Source organism: Petaurus breviceps, unplaced genomic scaffold, assembly GCF_028583685.1.
Source record: "Petaurus breviceps papuanus isolate PSGF00001 unplaced genomic scaffold, PetGlider_PUasm1.0 90762, whole genome shotgun sequence".
NCBI classification, from domain to species: domain Eukaryota; kingdom Metazoa; phylum Chordata; class Mammalia; order Diprotodontia; family Petauridae; genus Petaurus; species Petaurus breviceps.
This window is the reverse complement of record NW_027187339.1, coordinates 8,610,087-8,627,491: the sequence shown is the minus strand read 5'-3', so window position 1 is coordinate 8,627,491 and position 17,405 is coordinate 8,610,087. Positions and strand designations below refer to the sequence as shown.

Below are 17,405 nucleotides of genomic sequence, written 5' to 3'. Positions count from 1 at the left end.
GCACTGTGTTATGCTTCTCTTAATTAAGCTTAAGATAGGATTTTTTTGGCTGACAAATCATATTGGGGGCTCATTTATCTTGTAGTTCACTAAATCCCTGTCCCATATCAATATTTTTCAAACTGTCATCTAATCACATATCTATCATCTTGTGCTTTTGACATTTGTTTTTTGAACCTAAGTGTAAAACTGCATTTGTCTGAGTCACATTTCATCTTCTTAGCTTCAACCCTACTTTCTACCAGTTGAGATATTTTTCTGATCCTCATTCTGTAATTCATTGAGTTAAGTATACTTCCTGGCTTCCTGTAATCTGCAAATCTGATAACCAAACCATCTGTGCCTTTATCCAGGCTGTTGCCAAAATTGTCATATGGTAAAGGCCGAACACTAATCCCTTGTACACTCCACTAGAGGGCAAGTCATCACCTTCAGGCTTCAGGTGCTTTAATTTATCTGAACTGGACAACAACAGGAACCCAAATTACTTTTTTGGGCAAGTCACTCTACGTCTCAAGTCTCATCTGTGACACTCGATGATATCTAAGGGCCCTTCCAGCTCCAGAGTTTTTTGATTCTCTGAGTTTAGTTAACAAGCCTAGGAATATCATTGACCAAGAAGTCTCTAAGAAACTATAGGATTATTGCTGCAATTAGGAAGAATTTAAGCATTCCAGTGTGGTTACAAAGAGATTTGTACAGCCAAAGAACAAATGCAGGTAGAGTCAGCTGCAGGCAGTAATTAATAATCCTTAACTAAAACCACTCTGCTTGAAAGCCGCCTGTGGTGGGGGAGGGGTATCACATCTATGTTGGGGCTCTCTTGGCAACTGGGTACCTTGTGTTTTGGAAGCATTTTTTTTGATTGAGGAAAGTAACACCTTCTTTGCACCTTGACCTGCAGAGACTCAACTTTTTGTTGCTAAATCAGACTATCAAGAAATAACTACTTTTTTTCCTTTTAGTTACCATTAACTTCATGTTTACTAATTCTATGTGACTGCATTCAGGCTGGTAGGTGAGCCCTACACAGTCAGGAGCTTACCTGGGACAGCCAGGAACAGGCAGCAGGAAGGTCAGACACAACCAGAGGATCTCCAGACCAATGATGATGAGCCACTCCTGCCAGTAAAGAGCAACATCTACGAGGGGAGCCCACCACGTGCCAACCTAAACAGATAGGAACAGTCAAAGAGATGAGAGGGATATTCTTTGAGCCACAGAGCAACTGCACCAGGGGAATGATAGGAAACTAGACTTAAATTTGGAAGGGACCTTAAAGGCCATCTTGTCCAAACACCTTGTTTTATAGATGAGGACCCTAAGGGGCTGAGAAATGACCCAAGTTGATGGAGGTCATAATTGGCCAGTCAAGGATTTGCACTCACATCTTTGGACTCTAAATCCAATGCATTTTGTGCAGTAATTAATCAATCAATCAGCATTTAAGAGGTGCTTACTTCTGTATCAGGTACTAGGCTAGAGGCTGGGGATATAAAAATTATGAGAAATACTTTCTGCTTCTTATTGAACTATGGTGAAATCACTGTAACCACCCGAAATTAAAAATGAAATGAGAATGTAATCTTCTTAAGGCAGGGACTACTTCTAGCTTGACTTCAGATCCTTAGGCCTACTGAAGCACCTTGAGCAAATGGAGCAGTGGATAGAGGGTCAGACCCAGAGTCAGAAAGACCTGAGTTCAAACTCAATTTCAGATACTTAATAGTTATGTGATCTTGGGTAAGTCACTTCATCTGTTTCATTATCTCTAAAATGGGGGTCATAACATCATCTACCTCCCAGGGTTGTTGTGAGGACCAAAGAAGACAATAATTGTAAAATTCTTAGTAATAGTAATAGTAGTAGTTGTAATCATAGTGGTAGTAGTAGTGGTGGTGGTAGTAGTAGAAGTAGTGGTATTAGTATAAGCAGTAGTAGTAGTAATAGTAGGGGTAATACTAGTAGTAGTAGTAGTAGTTGTTGTAGTCATAGTGGTAGTAGTAGTAGTGGTGGTAGTAGTAGAAGTAGTGGTATTAGTATAAGCAGTAGTAATAGTAGGGGTAATAGTAGTAGTGGTAGTAGTAGGTGACTAATAGATAATTGTCAAATGAATAAGGGCTATCTTCTTAGGTAGTGAGTTCTTCCTTATTGGTGGTCTTAGTATAGAAGTTAGATAATCATTTGGCACATTGTAGTTGGGATTCATTTTGGAGTTTGAGTTGAATGAAAGAGCCACTGAGTTCCCATAAAGCTCTGAAATTCTTGCAATTGACAACTTGTAGCTGTTTTCAAAAATTGTTTGTTTGCAAAAAAAAGCATCAGTCCTTGAAAAAAAAATTGCAGATGGAAGTTGAGATTTTTTTTAAGTCCAAATTCTATTTCAGAAAATATATGTATCAGATGTATTTTGTAGGAACTGTTGGATACAAATGTCATTTTGTCAAGATGCAGATAAATTACTGACTAGAAGGGGAAGAAATATTGCCCAGAAAGGAGAGAAAAGGTTGTGGGAAGAAAAAGGAAGGGAGGAAATGGAAGAGGAGAGGAGAGGATGGGAAATAATTGAGGTATAGAGTATCAAGAAACCTTCTCATTGAAAAAAAAAGTCCAGGGAAAAACCCAAAACATAATTTGATTATAACATCTCTTTTTCTTCTGCAAAATGGGGAGTCAGACTTTTATAGTATTTTTAAAAGATTGAGGCTCTTCCTCTAGCCCAGACTGGAAGTACAAGAGCTGCTCACAAGCCTTATCCCACTATTAACTGGCGTGAAAATTTTGACCTGCTCCATTCCTGATCTGGGTTCATTCACCCCTCCTTAGGCAAACTGTTGTTATCCCTACTTCCAGGGGTTCATCATATTGATGCTGGACTTGATGTATAGTCCACTGCAGCTCAGAACTCCCGAACTCAAGAGATCCACCAGCCTCAGGCTCCCTGATAACTGGGATTATAGGAATGCACTACCATGCCCAAGAGCATTTCTTGAACAGAAGATAACATGTATGTGTGTATAAATACAGTGTGTGCATGTACATATGTATATATGTATGTTTATGAGTATGTGTATTGTATGCATGTATACACATATGCATGTATGTATATACGTATATGTCATCTTTTCCATTAGAATGTAAACTCCTAGAGCTCAGGGACTGTTTCCTTGTTGGTTTTGTATCCCCAGGGCGTAGTACAATGCCTGGCACATGGGAGGTGATAAATGAATACTTATCTATTGGTTGATTTAACAATCCAGGTACCTGGATGCCAGGCACATAGAGCCAACATGATTGCAGACAGGAATAGCTGTGCTAACTCACCTGATACTTCTGGATATCTGTCACCCCAAAGGCGATCTGCATCAAAGCCACAGCAAAATAGGTGAAGCCGAGCCTCTGAAGGACTCCTGGGAGCCTCGCCCAGCTCCAGGACACTGAAGGACAGAGGAGTAATCAGGTTCAATTCCATCCCCACTGGGCTATTTACCTACGCTCTCCCACAGTCAGGTCATATTGCAAAGGTGGTGCCCTGACCTCAGAAAAGACGCACACACTCTGAGGTTGTGTCTGTAGTAGTGAGGATGGGGAAGGTGAAGACAGCCATGCTTTCTTTCTCTCTCTTCCTTAGGACCAAAGTGGTGTGTTTGTGAACAAAGTATTTCTTTTTTGAGACATTTACTTGCTGAGCTAAGAACTGAACCTTCCACACTCAGCAGCCTTCAAAACTGTCCTGTACTTTCCTATCTCTACACCTTTGCTCATGTCCTTCCTCCTCACTGGAATGCCCCTTGTGACAAAAAGTGTATCATTTATGAAGCCTAGAAGATACACTAGATGTTATGTATTAATTATTTTGTTTCTGGGAGCTGCCTGTAAGTGTGATACTATCTTACAGGATTTAGAGCTGGAATAGACCTTAAGTAACATCTAATCCAAGCAAATGAGGCCCAGAGAGTCTACACAACTTTGCACTTGCCCAGGGTCTCAGATAATAAGTAACAGATTAAGGATTCAAACCCAGATCCTATGGCATACCAAACTACTTTTTGTGAGGTTATTTTTTTCTGCTTCTGTCTTTGGGAGGAGAAAGGAGTGGTTTCTAAGTGATTAAATAGAAATTTGTGGCTGCAAGCAAGAATGACTCATGAGCAATCAGAAAGGTTCCTGACTGGCTGAGAATGATCCTGGGATTCTAGAATATATGAATGATTTGGGTACAGAACATCCAGGGCAAATCCTCATTGAAATTAGAGTTAGTAAAATGAGCAAGAATGGAAAGATTCTGATGTGAGAGCCTTGATTTCAAACAGAATGAGCCTGGGTCGCTTGCTACTTTTTAGCTGCAAGGGCCCACTCATAAGGTGTAGACTGAAGATTTAACAGAAGAATTCTAGATTAGGATGGCTTTAGAAATTTATAAATATACCCAGTCTGCTCTGGATAGTTTTCTTTTTATATATATACATTTCTGATTATTTCACCTTAGTGTATTTTTTAAAATTAAAATTATGGCACTTTATTCCTTGTAAAATATATAACCCTGTTTAAACTTCCAATCACTTGCATATGGTAAGGAAGAGGTGGATGCTGGGAGCTGTAGGTATATCTGATGACTGAAGTTCGATATGGAGATCCCCACTCCATAGATAGTGGTGTCTAAACCCTCAGAAATGAAAAAAAAATCACTGCAATGGAAGGGCAAGTATTCAGTCAATTAGCAAATATTTATGAAGCACTTACCATGTGGCAGGTATGGTGCACTGAGAATACAATTACAAATGAAAAGAAAAACAGTTCTTGCCTTAAAGGAATTTATATTGGGGGGGGGGAGGGGGAAGCAGGGAACAATACATGAAATAAAACTGAAGGGGTTGGGTGGTGGAGAAGGGAGAAGAAAGAAGACTGAGAAATAAAATGTGGATCCTGGAAAACAATGAGAGAGTGAACATGACTGGTCTGGGCATTTTCTTTAAAATGGAACTTCCATGAAGATCCAAAAGTGGATCAACCAGTCAGAGCAAGAGACTGCAGGGTTGGAGGGATCTTCTAGGGTGAGAAGGCTCCTGTGGCATGGAAGAAAGAGAAGGGTGGAGAGTCAGGAGAGGAATGAAGTAATACCAGAAGGAAAGCAAAAAAAGTAAGGGAAGAAAAAGCTAACATCTATAAGTGTCAGGGCATTAACTAGCTTGGGCCTCACAATTCCTTCTGTATTATAATTTATCAGTTAGTACTATGGCATGGCCCATTTTAATTTATCAGTGGATCTTCAATCTTATCAATGTAGGTCCTCACTACAACAGGGCAGTTCATGACTCATCTACACCTTCTCATCTTGTGTAGTCCTTCTTAATTCTCTAGTAGTTTCATGGATCCACAATCTCATGGTGTGGACCAGGGATTGGGAATATGTGGCCTCAAGGCTACATGTGACCTGGAGGCTGCAGGTTCCTGTAGCAGCAACCACATTGGCATACCCAGGATGGGTATATATATATATATATATATATATATACACACACACCCTTTTTAGAGCCAGAAGGCATCACAACCCTCCTGACTCAGTGCCTAATTAGAAACTAACAAAAGATGTGAAAGTCTTCCTGTAAGCAAGCCTCCCCTAAGCAAGCTTCCTTAATGGGCTCCACTTGAGGCCTATTAATGGTCGGGGAAGATCTTATATCCCATTAACATTACAGTTCCCCACCCCTGGACTGTGGACAGTCCTTCCAAAGGTTCAGACTACACTTTACCCATGCCTTCTGATCCAATGTGACTCTTGTCTATTTCCTCCTATCAATCTTCCACAGAGGTTCACTCATCTTTTGGGGGGTCCACTTCCAAATCTCTTGATGTTGCCTGGATATTTATAGAGGATGTAGACTGTGCATTGGTTACACCTTATTTTGTTCCATACGATTACATAGCTAGTCCACCTTCTTTTCTCTTTTTACTTCTTTCTGATGACATCTTTTATGCTTCTTCTCCCATATAACTCTTTGCTAATACTACATTGGGGCCTACTCAGGTATACCACACTCCACTCACTCCATTGTCATTTGGGTAACTTACAACTTTATTTTTTTAGACTATGGACTTCCATGATTTGTAATTATCATTCAATAAATCCTTCAGAAAGGACAAAACCAACAAGGGGGAGGTCTCTATCTAAGTCTTCTGGTATTCCAAGGATACCAATGCTAGGACTATCTTATCTATTATCCTTTTTCCTAGCAACATATGGCTTCCACTCTTTTTTTCTGATCTTTCATTTCCTGAATCACACCTAAGAAACAAGATTCCCTGTGGGTGATAAGGCCCTCCAAAACCTCTCATTTGCAGATGACATTGTGCTGCTTACATCAAGCCTTGTAACACTGCAGAGTCTCCTGGAAAAGATTTGTTACCACTCAAAGCAGGTTGGCCTGACCATCCACAGAGGAAAGACCAAATGGATAAAAAATGTTCATTGCCCAGCTTACAACATATTTTTGGATGGACAACCTCTAGCACTTGTGCATCAGTGTGTATATCAGGGACAGACAAGTTGGACATGAGGAATAGGGTAGGCTGATTACTTTTTTAGAAGAGCAAAACTCCTTTCATGACTCCAGCTAAAAGCAAAGGCCCATGTTTTTAATGCCAACATTCTCCTGGTGGTGTTCAATGACAGTGAGACATGAAATATGACAAGTCCATGGAGAATCGGGTACCCAGATTACAATTCCAAATGCTGCAGCGCACAGATTATGCTTACAAAGCTTCACTTCATTGTCTTTTGGGTCACCAGAAATTTTAATTCTCTTGGATAGTGTTACTTTTGACATTTAAGAAAGCTGAAAACACAGGGAGGTTGAGTGATTTTAGTCAGTCAGTTAATTTCGTGTGGGCAGTAAAATTCGAACCCAGATGTTTCCTGTTTATATCTGGGCACTTAGTAGAATGTACAAGCTTATTGCAGGCTTGAGTCAGATTCCTTAAACTCTTCCTAACAATCTCCAGTTGTTGAAATCCTTGCCATCCAGGCCCATCTCAGATGCTACCAGCTCTATGAAGTCTCACTTGGTCCCACCCCAAGTACCAACAGGGAAGTGATCATTGTCTTTTCTAACACTTTTACAGCACACAGTCTGCCTTGGATCACTGTTATTTTTGTACTTGTTTCATCCTTCTACTGGACTTTATGATCCTTGAGGACAGAGGTCCTATTCATCTCAGAATTTCCACCTTTATCTAATGCTTACTTTGCTATGAACATATGAGTCAACACTGTGCTATAACCAATTAAGGTTAGGTAGAAAAGTCCCAAGCCTTCATTGCCTGATCTTATCCTATGAGAAAGGAAGATGTTGAGAGTTAAACAATACCTGGAGATCACATGTGAACTGAGCTTTAAGGTTCACGAAGCAAGTTCCTATAAGGTAGGCAGTACCACTACTAATACTCACATTTTACAAATGAGGAAACTAAGGCATAAAATTTTAATTGACTTTTCCAAGGTCACCCAGTAAATACATGTCATGCCTGGGAATCAAAGCTGGTCTCCTGACTTCACGTGCAGTTCTTTTTTCAATCTGCCTCTCAAATGAAAGTGCTCAAATGGGAAAAAAATATGAATTTGAAATCCAGATGGGCTATCACTGAATTTCCAAATGGATCTTCTCCATCACCCTTCTCCACCCGAGCCTCATTATTTTCATATTCTTGTGGTGTTTGTATTATTGCCATTGCTTCACTGAGCCTTAGCAGGCTCTCATGCTTTCATTGCATTTAACTTTTCCAGTCCCTCTTCTTCAAACGATCACTTAGGGCCTTCAAGTGTGGAGTTATTGGCGAGAGAGCCAGAAAGTTCATCCTGGGGCCTTAGGTCTAGGGTCTCAGGGCTCCATCTTGATTATGTTCAACTTCAGTGGAAAGAGTCCCATCAGTACATTACTGCCATTCAGTTTTAATGCATTCTCCTTCATCTTTTGTTAGGCAAGCAAAAAATAAAGGGGGGAAGGGGACAGAGGGAGGAGCTGATGCTTTTCAAGAGCACTCTATTTACATGCCTCCCCGGCCCATCTTCCATTTGGCTTTTCCAGCTGTGTCTGACATAGTGATAATGATGAAGAACTGAAGTCTAAAGCAGAAAGGAGGGAGCACTGTATAATGAAGGGGACAAGACAAAGAAAAGACTCCGATCTTGTAACTCTGAACAAATCCTTTCAATCCTCCAGGCCTCAATTTCCTCATCTATAAAAACAGAGACTTGAGATGATCTCTAAAGTGCCTTTTAGCTCATCTGATCCCTTTTCTCTATTTTTAAAGTGCTGTCAATGACTGCTTTTAATAGTTCAGTACACCTTGATCACTCCTTCCCCCATGCTGAATATTTCCTTTCTGACAAAGAGATGTATAAAGAAAATGGATCAAGGAAGCAACCACACTGGACATGTTCGCACAACATTCTCTAGCTGCAGTCCCCCATCTCTCTCTTGGGAGGAGTAAATGTGTTTCACAAACAGCTCTTAGGACCAACATTAGCCCAAGTCAGGCTGCTTTTAAATGATGTTTTCATTTATTCTATTATAATCATTGTGTATATTGTTCTCCTGGATCTCCTTACTTTGTTCTGCATTATTTCATAAAGTCTTATCGGGTTTCTCTGAATTCCTAATACTCACCATTTCTTATGGTACAATAACATTCCATTGTACTCAATATTCATAGATGAAGACTACTACCTGTCTCCTGAGAGGTTATACAGAATCATGCAGAATGAGACATGCATTGGTGGACACAGGCAATGTGGAAATTTCTTTTGCTTAACAATGTTTACTTGTTACAAGGGTTTTATTCCCCCTCCCCAATGGGAGCAGGAAGAGAAACTAAATGCTTGTTAACTGAAAAAATAAAAGTTTAAAATTTTAAAAAATATTTTTTTCTCATATAAATTATTTTTTAAATCAAAATTAATTTTTTTAGAGAATAAAAATTTTAAATTCAAAAAATTTTCTCCTTTCATTTTATACTATCCCACTTAGTGATCTAATCTCAACCATGGGGTCTGTGATCACCCCTATGTGGTGGCATCAATATATCCAGCCTAACTTCTTTCCTCGTAGTCCCATATTACTTTGTTAGCCTTTTGGACATCTCAAAATAGATGTCGTATAGACAGACATCTCAAACTCAACATGTTCAAAATAGAAGTCATTATCTTTCCTCCCCACTTGTGAACTTCCCTCTTATTCTTGAGAGTAGCAGTACATTCTGAGATACGTAGGCTCTCAATCTCAGTATCACCTTGATTCCTTACTTTCAACCACCCCACATATCCAATTGTCTGTCAAATCTTGTCATCCTTACCTTCCCCAAATCTCTTACATATGTTCCCTTCACACAGCTGCTACCTTAGTTCAAGTTCTCATCACCTCTCATTTGAACTATTGCAAAGTCATTCTAATTGGTCTTGCTGCCTCAAGTCTCTCCACACTCTGCTACATCCTCTACTCAGCTGCCAAAGTGATTTTTCTAAAAGGTAGGTCTGACTACATCCCCATCAGTAAAATGCAATGGTTCCTATTACTTCCAAGATCAAACATGATATCTTCCATTTGATATTTAAAGTTCTTAATAACCTGTCCTCTTCCTACTTTTCCTGTCTTCTTATACTTTACTCCCTTCTAGAACTCTATGGCCTGGAAACCCTTATTTGCTATTCCTTGCACAGGACACTCATTCTCCCATCTCCATGCCTTTGCATTGGCTATTCTCCATGTCTGATAGCTTTCTCTCCTCACCTCTGCACCTTCGTTTCCCTGACTTCCTTCAGGATGTAGCTTAAAACTTGCCTTAAGCAGGAGACCTTCTCCAATCAGGGGAATCTCAGAAGTTCTTATTCTGGGATACATGAACTTCTGTGTGTGTATGTGTATACATATTCACATACACACATATATATGATCATATTTCAATATAATTAGCTTCCTTTGTAATCATATGGATTTTGTCTAATGCATTTAAAAATCATTATTTTGAGAACTGTCTATAGGCTTCACCAGCCTGCCAAAAGAGCCCGTGACATTAAAAAAGCTTAAGATCGCCAATACTCACTTCTAGTGCCTTCCCCTCTCTGATTACCTTCCATCTACTCTTTATTTATCTTGAATGTATCTAAATATTTGCATGTTGTCTCTCCCATTAGAATGTGAACTCCTTGAGGGTAGGGCTGTTTTGCCTTTCTTTGTATACCCATTGCTTAGCATAGGGCCTGGTATACTTAGTAAGCACTTAATAAATGCCTGTTGACTCCCAAAATTTGTTCAGCCATTCCCATATTGATGAATATCCACTTTGTTTCCAATTCTTTACTAACACAGAAAATACCATGGACTTTTGTTACTGTCCTTGACCTCCTTGGCATATATACCTAGTAGTGGAATCCTTGTGTCAAAGGTATAAATATCTTTTCTAGAATAATTCTGAATTATTTTCTAGAATAGTTGGGGTAATTCACAACTCTACTAGCAATGCATTGGTGTGCCTATCTTTTTCTAATCTTGGCAACATTAACTGCTTTTGTTGTTTATCATCTTTACCATCTAAGGTCCCTTTTGACTCAGTAGTTCTCTCCTTCCCTCCCCCTCTGTCTATCTGTCTGTCTCTCTCCTTCCTTCTCTCTCTGTCTGTCTCTCTGTCTCTCTGTCTGTCTCTCTGTCTCTCTCTCTCTCTGTCTCTCTCTCTCTCTCTCTCTCTCCCTCTGATGGTCAGTCAATAAACATTTATTAAGTGACAACTGTGTTCTAAAGTGCTAATTACTAAGGATACAAACAAAGAAGAAAGACAGTTCCTGCTCTCAAGAATTCACAGTCACAAGAGGAAATAGCATACAAGCAACTATGTTTCATATATATGATATCTATTATAAAAAAAATATCTATTAATATAATTTTATTAAGAAACAATATAATTAAGCATATTATTAAAAATAATATAATTAATTAAAATAGCTGATATTATATATGTGTGTGTGTATAAACTGGAATATACTGTGTCATATAGGGGCAGCTAGAAGGTGCAGTTGATAGAGTACCCAGCCTGGAGTCAGAAAGACTCATCTTCTTGAGTTCAAATCTGGCCTTAGACACTTATTAGCTGTGTGACCTTGGGCAAGTCACTTAACCCCATTTGCCTCACTTTCCTCACCTGTAAAATGAGCTGGATAAGGAAATGGCAAACCACCCCAGTATCTCTGTCAAAAAAACCCTAAATGGGGTCACGAAGAGACAGACACAACTGAAATGACTAAACAATAATGTGTGGGTATGTATATCTACATTTTTATAGAAAGAGAGGGAGAGAGGGAGAGAGAGAGAGAGAGAGAGAGAGAGAGAGAGAGAGAGAGAGAGAGAGAGAATAAATTAGAGATAATTATTATGGAAGACATTAGCATTTGAGGAGAATTGGAAAAGGCTTTTTGTAGAAGATGGAATTTTACCTGTGATTTGAAAGAAGGAATCCAAGGAAGAGGCAAAGCTGAGGAAGGAGAGAATGCCAGGCATGGTGAATAGCAGTGAAAATGCACTGAGTCAGGAGATAGGATTGTTTTGAGTAAAGGATCACGAGGAGGATAGTGTTACTGGATCATTGATGGTCAATAGCTTAGTGGGATAGAACACATAGAAAATTGGCTTCTATAATCAGATCTGGGTGAGTAGAGACCAGCAAGGTACATAGTGTTGGATTTAGAGTCAGAAAAGCAACATGTAAATCTGAGCTCTGTCATTTGCTCTGACTTTCTATAATTCTATTACAGATACGTAGAATGCATATAATGATGATAATGATGATGATAATGATAAATAATTCCCATTTATGTGGTGGGTTAAAGTTTGCAATGTGCTTTATATACACAAACTCATTTGAGTCTTATAACAACTTTAGAGACTGCAAACTAGTTATAAGTATAATGGCACCCATTTTGCAGATGAGAAAATTGAGGCTTATAAAGATGAAGTAACTTTCCATAGTGACGTGGTTAATAAGTGTAAGAGGTGAGATTCAAACCCAAGTCTTTGGGACTCCAAAAGTCTAGCAGTTGAACTATAGTATGGTTGTCTGTATGCATATAGATATGGAATAGAACCATTATCATACTCTTGCCAAAGGACAATTCCATACAAACTAAACGAGATTGTTTTAGGTTTTTAGTGGGTTAAGTTGTTTTGGGAGAACTCATGTATCCCAGAAGCTATTTATACCCATCTAGCTAGCCTAGAGAATAGAGTTCTAGTATACAGATCTACAACATTGATTCTTATATATTTAATGTGTTAGGGGTTCAAGTCTGTGATGTGTCCTTGCCTGACCTCACTTCTTAAATCTTGCCCCCAATGTCCCTTGCCAGGCATGAGCAGCCATTTTGTGGTAATGATGATAATGATGAAGCACCCTTTCACTTTGGACACAAAGAGAAAAAAACAAAACAAAAAACCAAGGTCCAATTCAAAGCAATGGACCTGAAGAAATCAACAAGTCCTGGCCAGGGCATATCAGAAATCTTTATAAGGTATAAACTTACCTGCTTTCCATCATATGAACAGATTCCTGTTAGATCCTACTAGGTTTGACCCCATTAGTATTGGATTGAGATCATATGACACATAGTAGACAGCTCCTTGGGTCATTACTCCAGGGGGTCTGGGAAAGTAGGAAAAGAGGATGGGAAGTCTGGCCTACCCACCCCAACAGACCTGGCTTACTTTCTTACACCCCCATGGAATCCCTAGTGAACCTTCTCTAGAGGCCTTGAAGACCCAAAAACCACACCAGACAAGCAACCATCCCCAACCAACCTGAAGCCCTTGGACAGCTTGTTTACCTTCTGTGGTGTGCAGAGGCTTAGCAGACCTTAATCCAATACTAAATAAATACAAATAGATATTGTTATCTCTCCTAAACTTTAACCTCACTTCACCAATTCTGTTAGTGTCCCCAGATCATCCGATGTCCTATGATCAAAATGTAGGTGTTGCCTCTGATTCATCTTCTACCTCACCTCTCATAGCCAAGCAGATTCAGTTTATTATTTGAACTGCCAATGCATGGGACTGATTTTAAACCCACAATCCTATGCAACTGTCTGACTTGCCAGCCTTGTTAAGCGTATAGGTAATTAAAAAAAAAAACCCCAGCATTTATAGTCTAATTTATAATCTTGTGACAACCATTAAGGTTGGAACAAAAAGAAGAAAAGCATTGAGTTTCAACTAAAAAAGCCTACTTGCTTATTTACCTGCCTATTTGAGCATGGGAATGTAACCTCCTATTCTACCTACCCTGCAGTTTTTTGGGCCCTTGGGGCCTTTAGGCTGAGTTGGAAATATCCCCGGAGAGAATATCAGAGCAGAGAAGAGGCCTAACCCATTTGTGCTTCCTGTTCTCCTGACTCCCTCTGAAAGTAAAACTTAATTACATAACTGTAAATACATACGCATTAGGTATGTTATATATACCCACACACGTATGGCACTACATATTTTATGAGAATATCCTGCTGATGATGCTCATTGAAAAGACTTGCTTACAGTCAACACCATTTTTGAATACAAATTCTTGATGGATTTCATTAGCTTGAACGGGGTGGATCAATAAAAGCTCTGGAAGAGAGAACAGCCCTGTGAGAGACATTTGCTTACTGCTGACCAACCTTCCCTAAAAGTTTCAGTCTAAATAATAAAAATGAATAGTATCTAGCAAATATATGATGCTCTAAAGTTTGCAAAGCACTTTCCATATGCTCTCTCATTTGATCTTCATGACAACTGTGATGTGCTATAATTATGTCTCAGCTGAGGCAGACAGAGGTTGAGTGACCTGTCCATGGTCACACGGTTAGTAAATGTTTGAGTCAGGGTTTGATGAGATCTTTCTGACTCCAGATCCAACACCATGCCCCTTAACTGGGTAGGACCCAGGGCACCCCATTGGGTATGAGTCTCCAGAAAATCTAGCCCAGATTCTGTTTAACGCCCTAGAAAGAAACTGCATCCCCCAAAACATATTTTTGGAACTCCCCAAAACAATAACTACAGCAACAGCAGCAGGAGGTTTGTGGAGTCTGGAATTATAAAAGTCATTCTCTTCCAGGGTCCTCCCCAGTATATACACAAATGAAGTTGAACAAGAACAGAAGCTAAGTGAACAGGACAAGATCATTGCCCTCCATCCTCCTAGGAGCCATCTCTGCCTTTCTTTTGGGTACCTGCCATCTACAACATCAAAAACTCTTGCGTTGGAGCTGTTTTCATTTTCCTGCTTTGTTTTGCCACAGCAGCCCAAGATGTAAAAGCCAAATGAGCCTGTTTTCGCTGATCTCTCTTCCTTGGAAAAGCAGATAACAGAACCCAAGAGCCAGTAAAAAAAAAAGAAGAAGAAATACTGTAATACCTCCACTGACTTCCCAAAACATCCCCAATCCCTAGATGATTCTCCATGGATTTGTAGAAACCAGACACCAGACAACAGCCTGGTAATGGTGAGGAGGGGGTCACTCTGATAAGCCCTTTGTTTCTAAAAGTCTCCAGATCTGATTATTGTCACTAAAAGTATTGCTGTATTTTACTAAACTGAATTAGGAAGCCATTTTTGATGGAAACAACAAAGTGCTAATAGCTGGTCATTATGACACTTTCAGCAAAGACGCCACAGCCTGACAGAAAGCAACTGGCTTGGATTTTCTGGTAAGTGGCTGGCTAAGTGCAGACCCTCACAGACTGGTGCAAGCCTAAGAAGGAGGTGAGAAGAAAAAAATCATTACCGATGATCATGCTATATGTTATCCTTTAAATATAAATTTATATATTTATATAATTTACATATGTATATATAAATTTAAATATAAATATAAAACATCATCATTATACTAGTAGTCACCCAAAATTTCAAGAGTGTTACATTCAAGGATCCTGGCGTTATTGATCGATGCAAATTACACAAGAAAATGGTAGAAAAGTGCAGCAGAACCTAGGATCATAGATTTAGAAGTGAAAGGGACTTTCCAAGTCTCTCGTTTTACGGATGAAGAACTGCGGCCCAGAGGGGGTCAGTGGCTTACCCAAAGCCACATGAGGAAGTACAATATCAACATAGATTACAAATACTTAGAACCTATCAAATACCTGGGTGAAAAAAAACCCTTCATGGCCAGAATTATACACCAGAAGCTTGATATTCTTCATAAATGAACAGATGATAAAGCTTTGTAATGAAACCATAGACCCCAAAATATCTTTGAAAGCTCAACACAAACTGGATTGGGACCAAAGCATTATCACAGACAAAACAAAGGCTCAGTACAGTATAACCCAGATAAATCAATAATCCACAAATATGTGAGAACAGCGTTTTAAATAGATGTCACCATGCCAAAGACTCATAACATCCAAGCTACATGGAATGAAAAGCTCTCAAAAAATATAGACGTAACAGAAGACATCAAAGTGACATAAGAACAACATGAAGGATAAAAGCCCAATATCTTGTCTAACTGGAATTGCCCTGGAGATGTTTTCAGGGAGTCTATTGAAGATGAGCCTGAATTTCAATATAGTCTTTCATTACAAAAATTCATCATTTTATCTTGTTGTTGTTCGGTCATTCAGCCATGTCCAACTCTATCTGAACCCAAGGACTTTTCCATGGGATTTTCTTGGCAAAGATACTGGAGTGGTTTGCCATTTCCTGCTCCAGTATGTTCCCATTTTACAGATGAGGAACTGAAGCAAATAGGGGTTAAATGGCACAGAGTCACACAGCTAGCAAATGTCTGAGGTTGAATTGGAACTCAGATCTGGTTCCAGACCTGGTTCTCTGTCCATTATACCACCTAGCTGTCCCCAATCATTTTGTCTACCTGGGCAATATTAAAAAAAACCAAAACAACCCTACCCTATTGAACATAAAAGAATAACAGAAGGGTTGTGACAAACCAGAACTGTTTCTTTCTGAGCTCCAACAAACATAGAGATGAGAAAAATAAAATGATGAGAAGCATAAAAATAACAACAAATGAACTTTATGGATTGGAAAATTCTCTATCTATCTATCTATCTGTCTGTCTGTCTGTCTATCTATATCTATCTATCTATCTATCCTATCTATCATCTATATCTATCTATCTATCTATCTATCTATCTATCTATCTATCTATCTATCTATCTAATCTCATTCTTACCTCACAAACACCCTGTGAGGCAAGTGCTATAGTTTTGAGGATTGGGACAAGTTGGGAGAACAGTGGATAAAGTATTACACTGGAAGTTGGGTAGACCTGAATTCAAATCATGCTCTAGACACTTATTAGCTACAACCTTCGGCAAGTCACTTAATCTCTGCCTGCCTCAGTTTCCTCATCTGTAAAATGAAGATAACACTATGTACCTCCAAGAGTTGCTATGAGTTGAATGAGATAATATTTGTAAAGTTCTTTGCACATTCTTTGCACTATACAAATGCAATTATCATACAAATTGTGGAAATACAAAATGTATTTCCATTTTACAGATGAGAAAATTGAGGTTGAGAGAAATTAGTTTATTTTGTCCAAGATAACATTGCTAAATGCTGAGGTAGCATTTGAAGCCTGGTTCTTGACTCCAAGACCATCTACTCTGCCTCATAGTCTTTAACATTAGTTAGAAATGCAAAACAACTTGCATTGCTTCTCTAACGAATTTTTAAATCATTTAGCAGTATGGAAAAAGTAGAAAGTCTTCTTAGCTGGGAGTCAGGAATCAGAAGTCATACAAACTTAAGGTAGAATGTTGGGCAAGTCACCCAACTGCATGACTCTCAGTTTCTTTGGGCCTATACATGCCTCCTAACCTCCAACAGCCACAAATACCAGATCCTTTCTCTTGCTTCCCTATAAGCGATCAAAACATCACCAAGATACCTTGCTAATGATATCTAAGTACCCTCCATGTCCCAACTCTCTGTAGCTTGTCTTGAGAGCCACTGGTTTGAGAGAACCCAGGAATTTCATTTCTTGTCCAATTGTGTCCTTTTAATGAAGCTCAGTCATTTGTTATGGAGGAAACTGCTCCCAAATGGCCCCAAAACTTCCTGTGAGACTCTTCATCTGTCATGTCATCTCATTCTTTTAAGCTGCTTCTCTGCAGTTTTCACAAACTTACATAGACAAGTAAGGGAGTGGGTGGAGGAGTACCATTTAAGTGAAAGCAACTCACTTTGCGTTCTTGTACTTGACCTGTAAAATGAAGTAAAACTTACCTTACTGGGTTATTTTGAAGGTGAGAGTGGGGGAGGCACGGAAGGAGGGAGAGAAAGAGAGATGGAAGGAGAAAGATAAAGGAGAGAGGGGGAGAGAGAGACAGAGACAGAGAGAGAGAGAGAGAGAG

General features: G+C 39.3%; 1 protein-coding gene across 1 annotated transcript in view; it reads right to left on the bottom strand.

Moving 5' to 3' along the window:
- The window catches only part of LOC138146447 (heparan-alpha-glucosaminide N-acetyltransferase-like), a 283,193-nt gene that overhangs the window by 110,226 nt on the left and 155,562 nt on the right, over positions 1-17,405 (bottom strand). Inside the window, exons 8-9 of the mRNA XM_069068364.1 lie at positions 3,325-3,437; positions 1,046-1,170 (exon numbers count right to left, since the gene is read on the bottom strand). Coding sequence (XP_068924465.1) covers positions 1,046-1,170; positions 3,325-3,437 — 238 coding nt within the window. The remainder of the gene's footprint in view (positions 1-1,045; positions 1,171-3,324; positions 3,438-17,405) is intronic.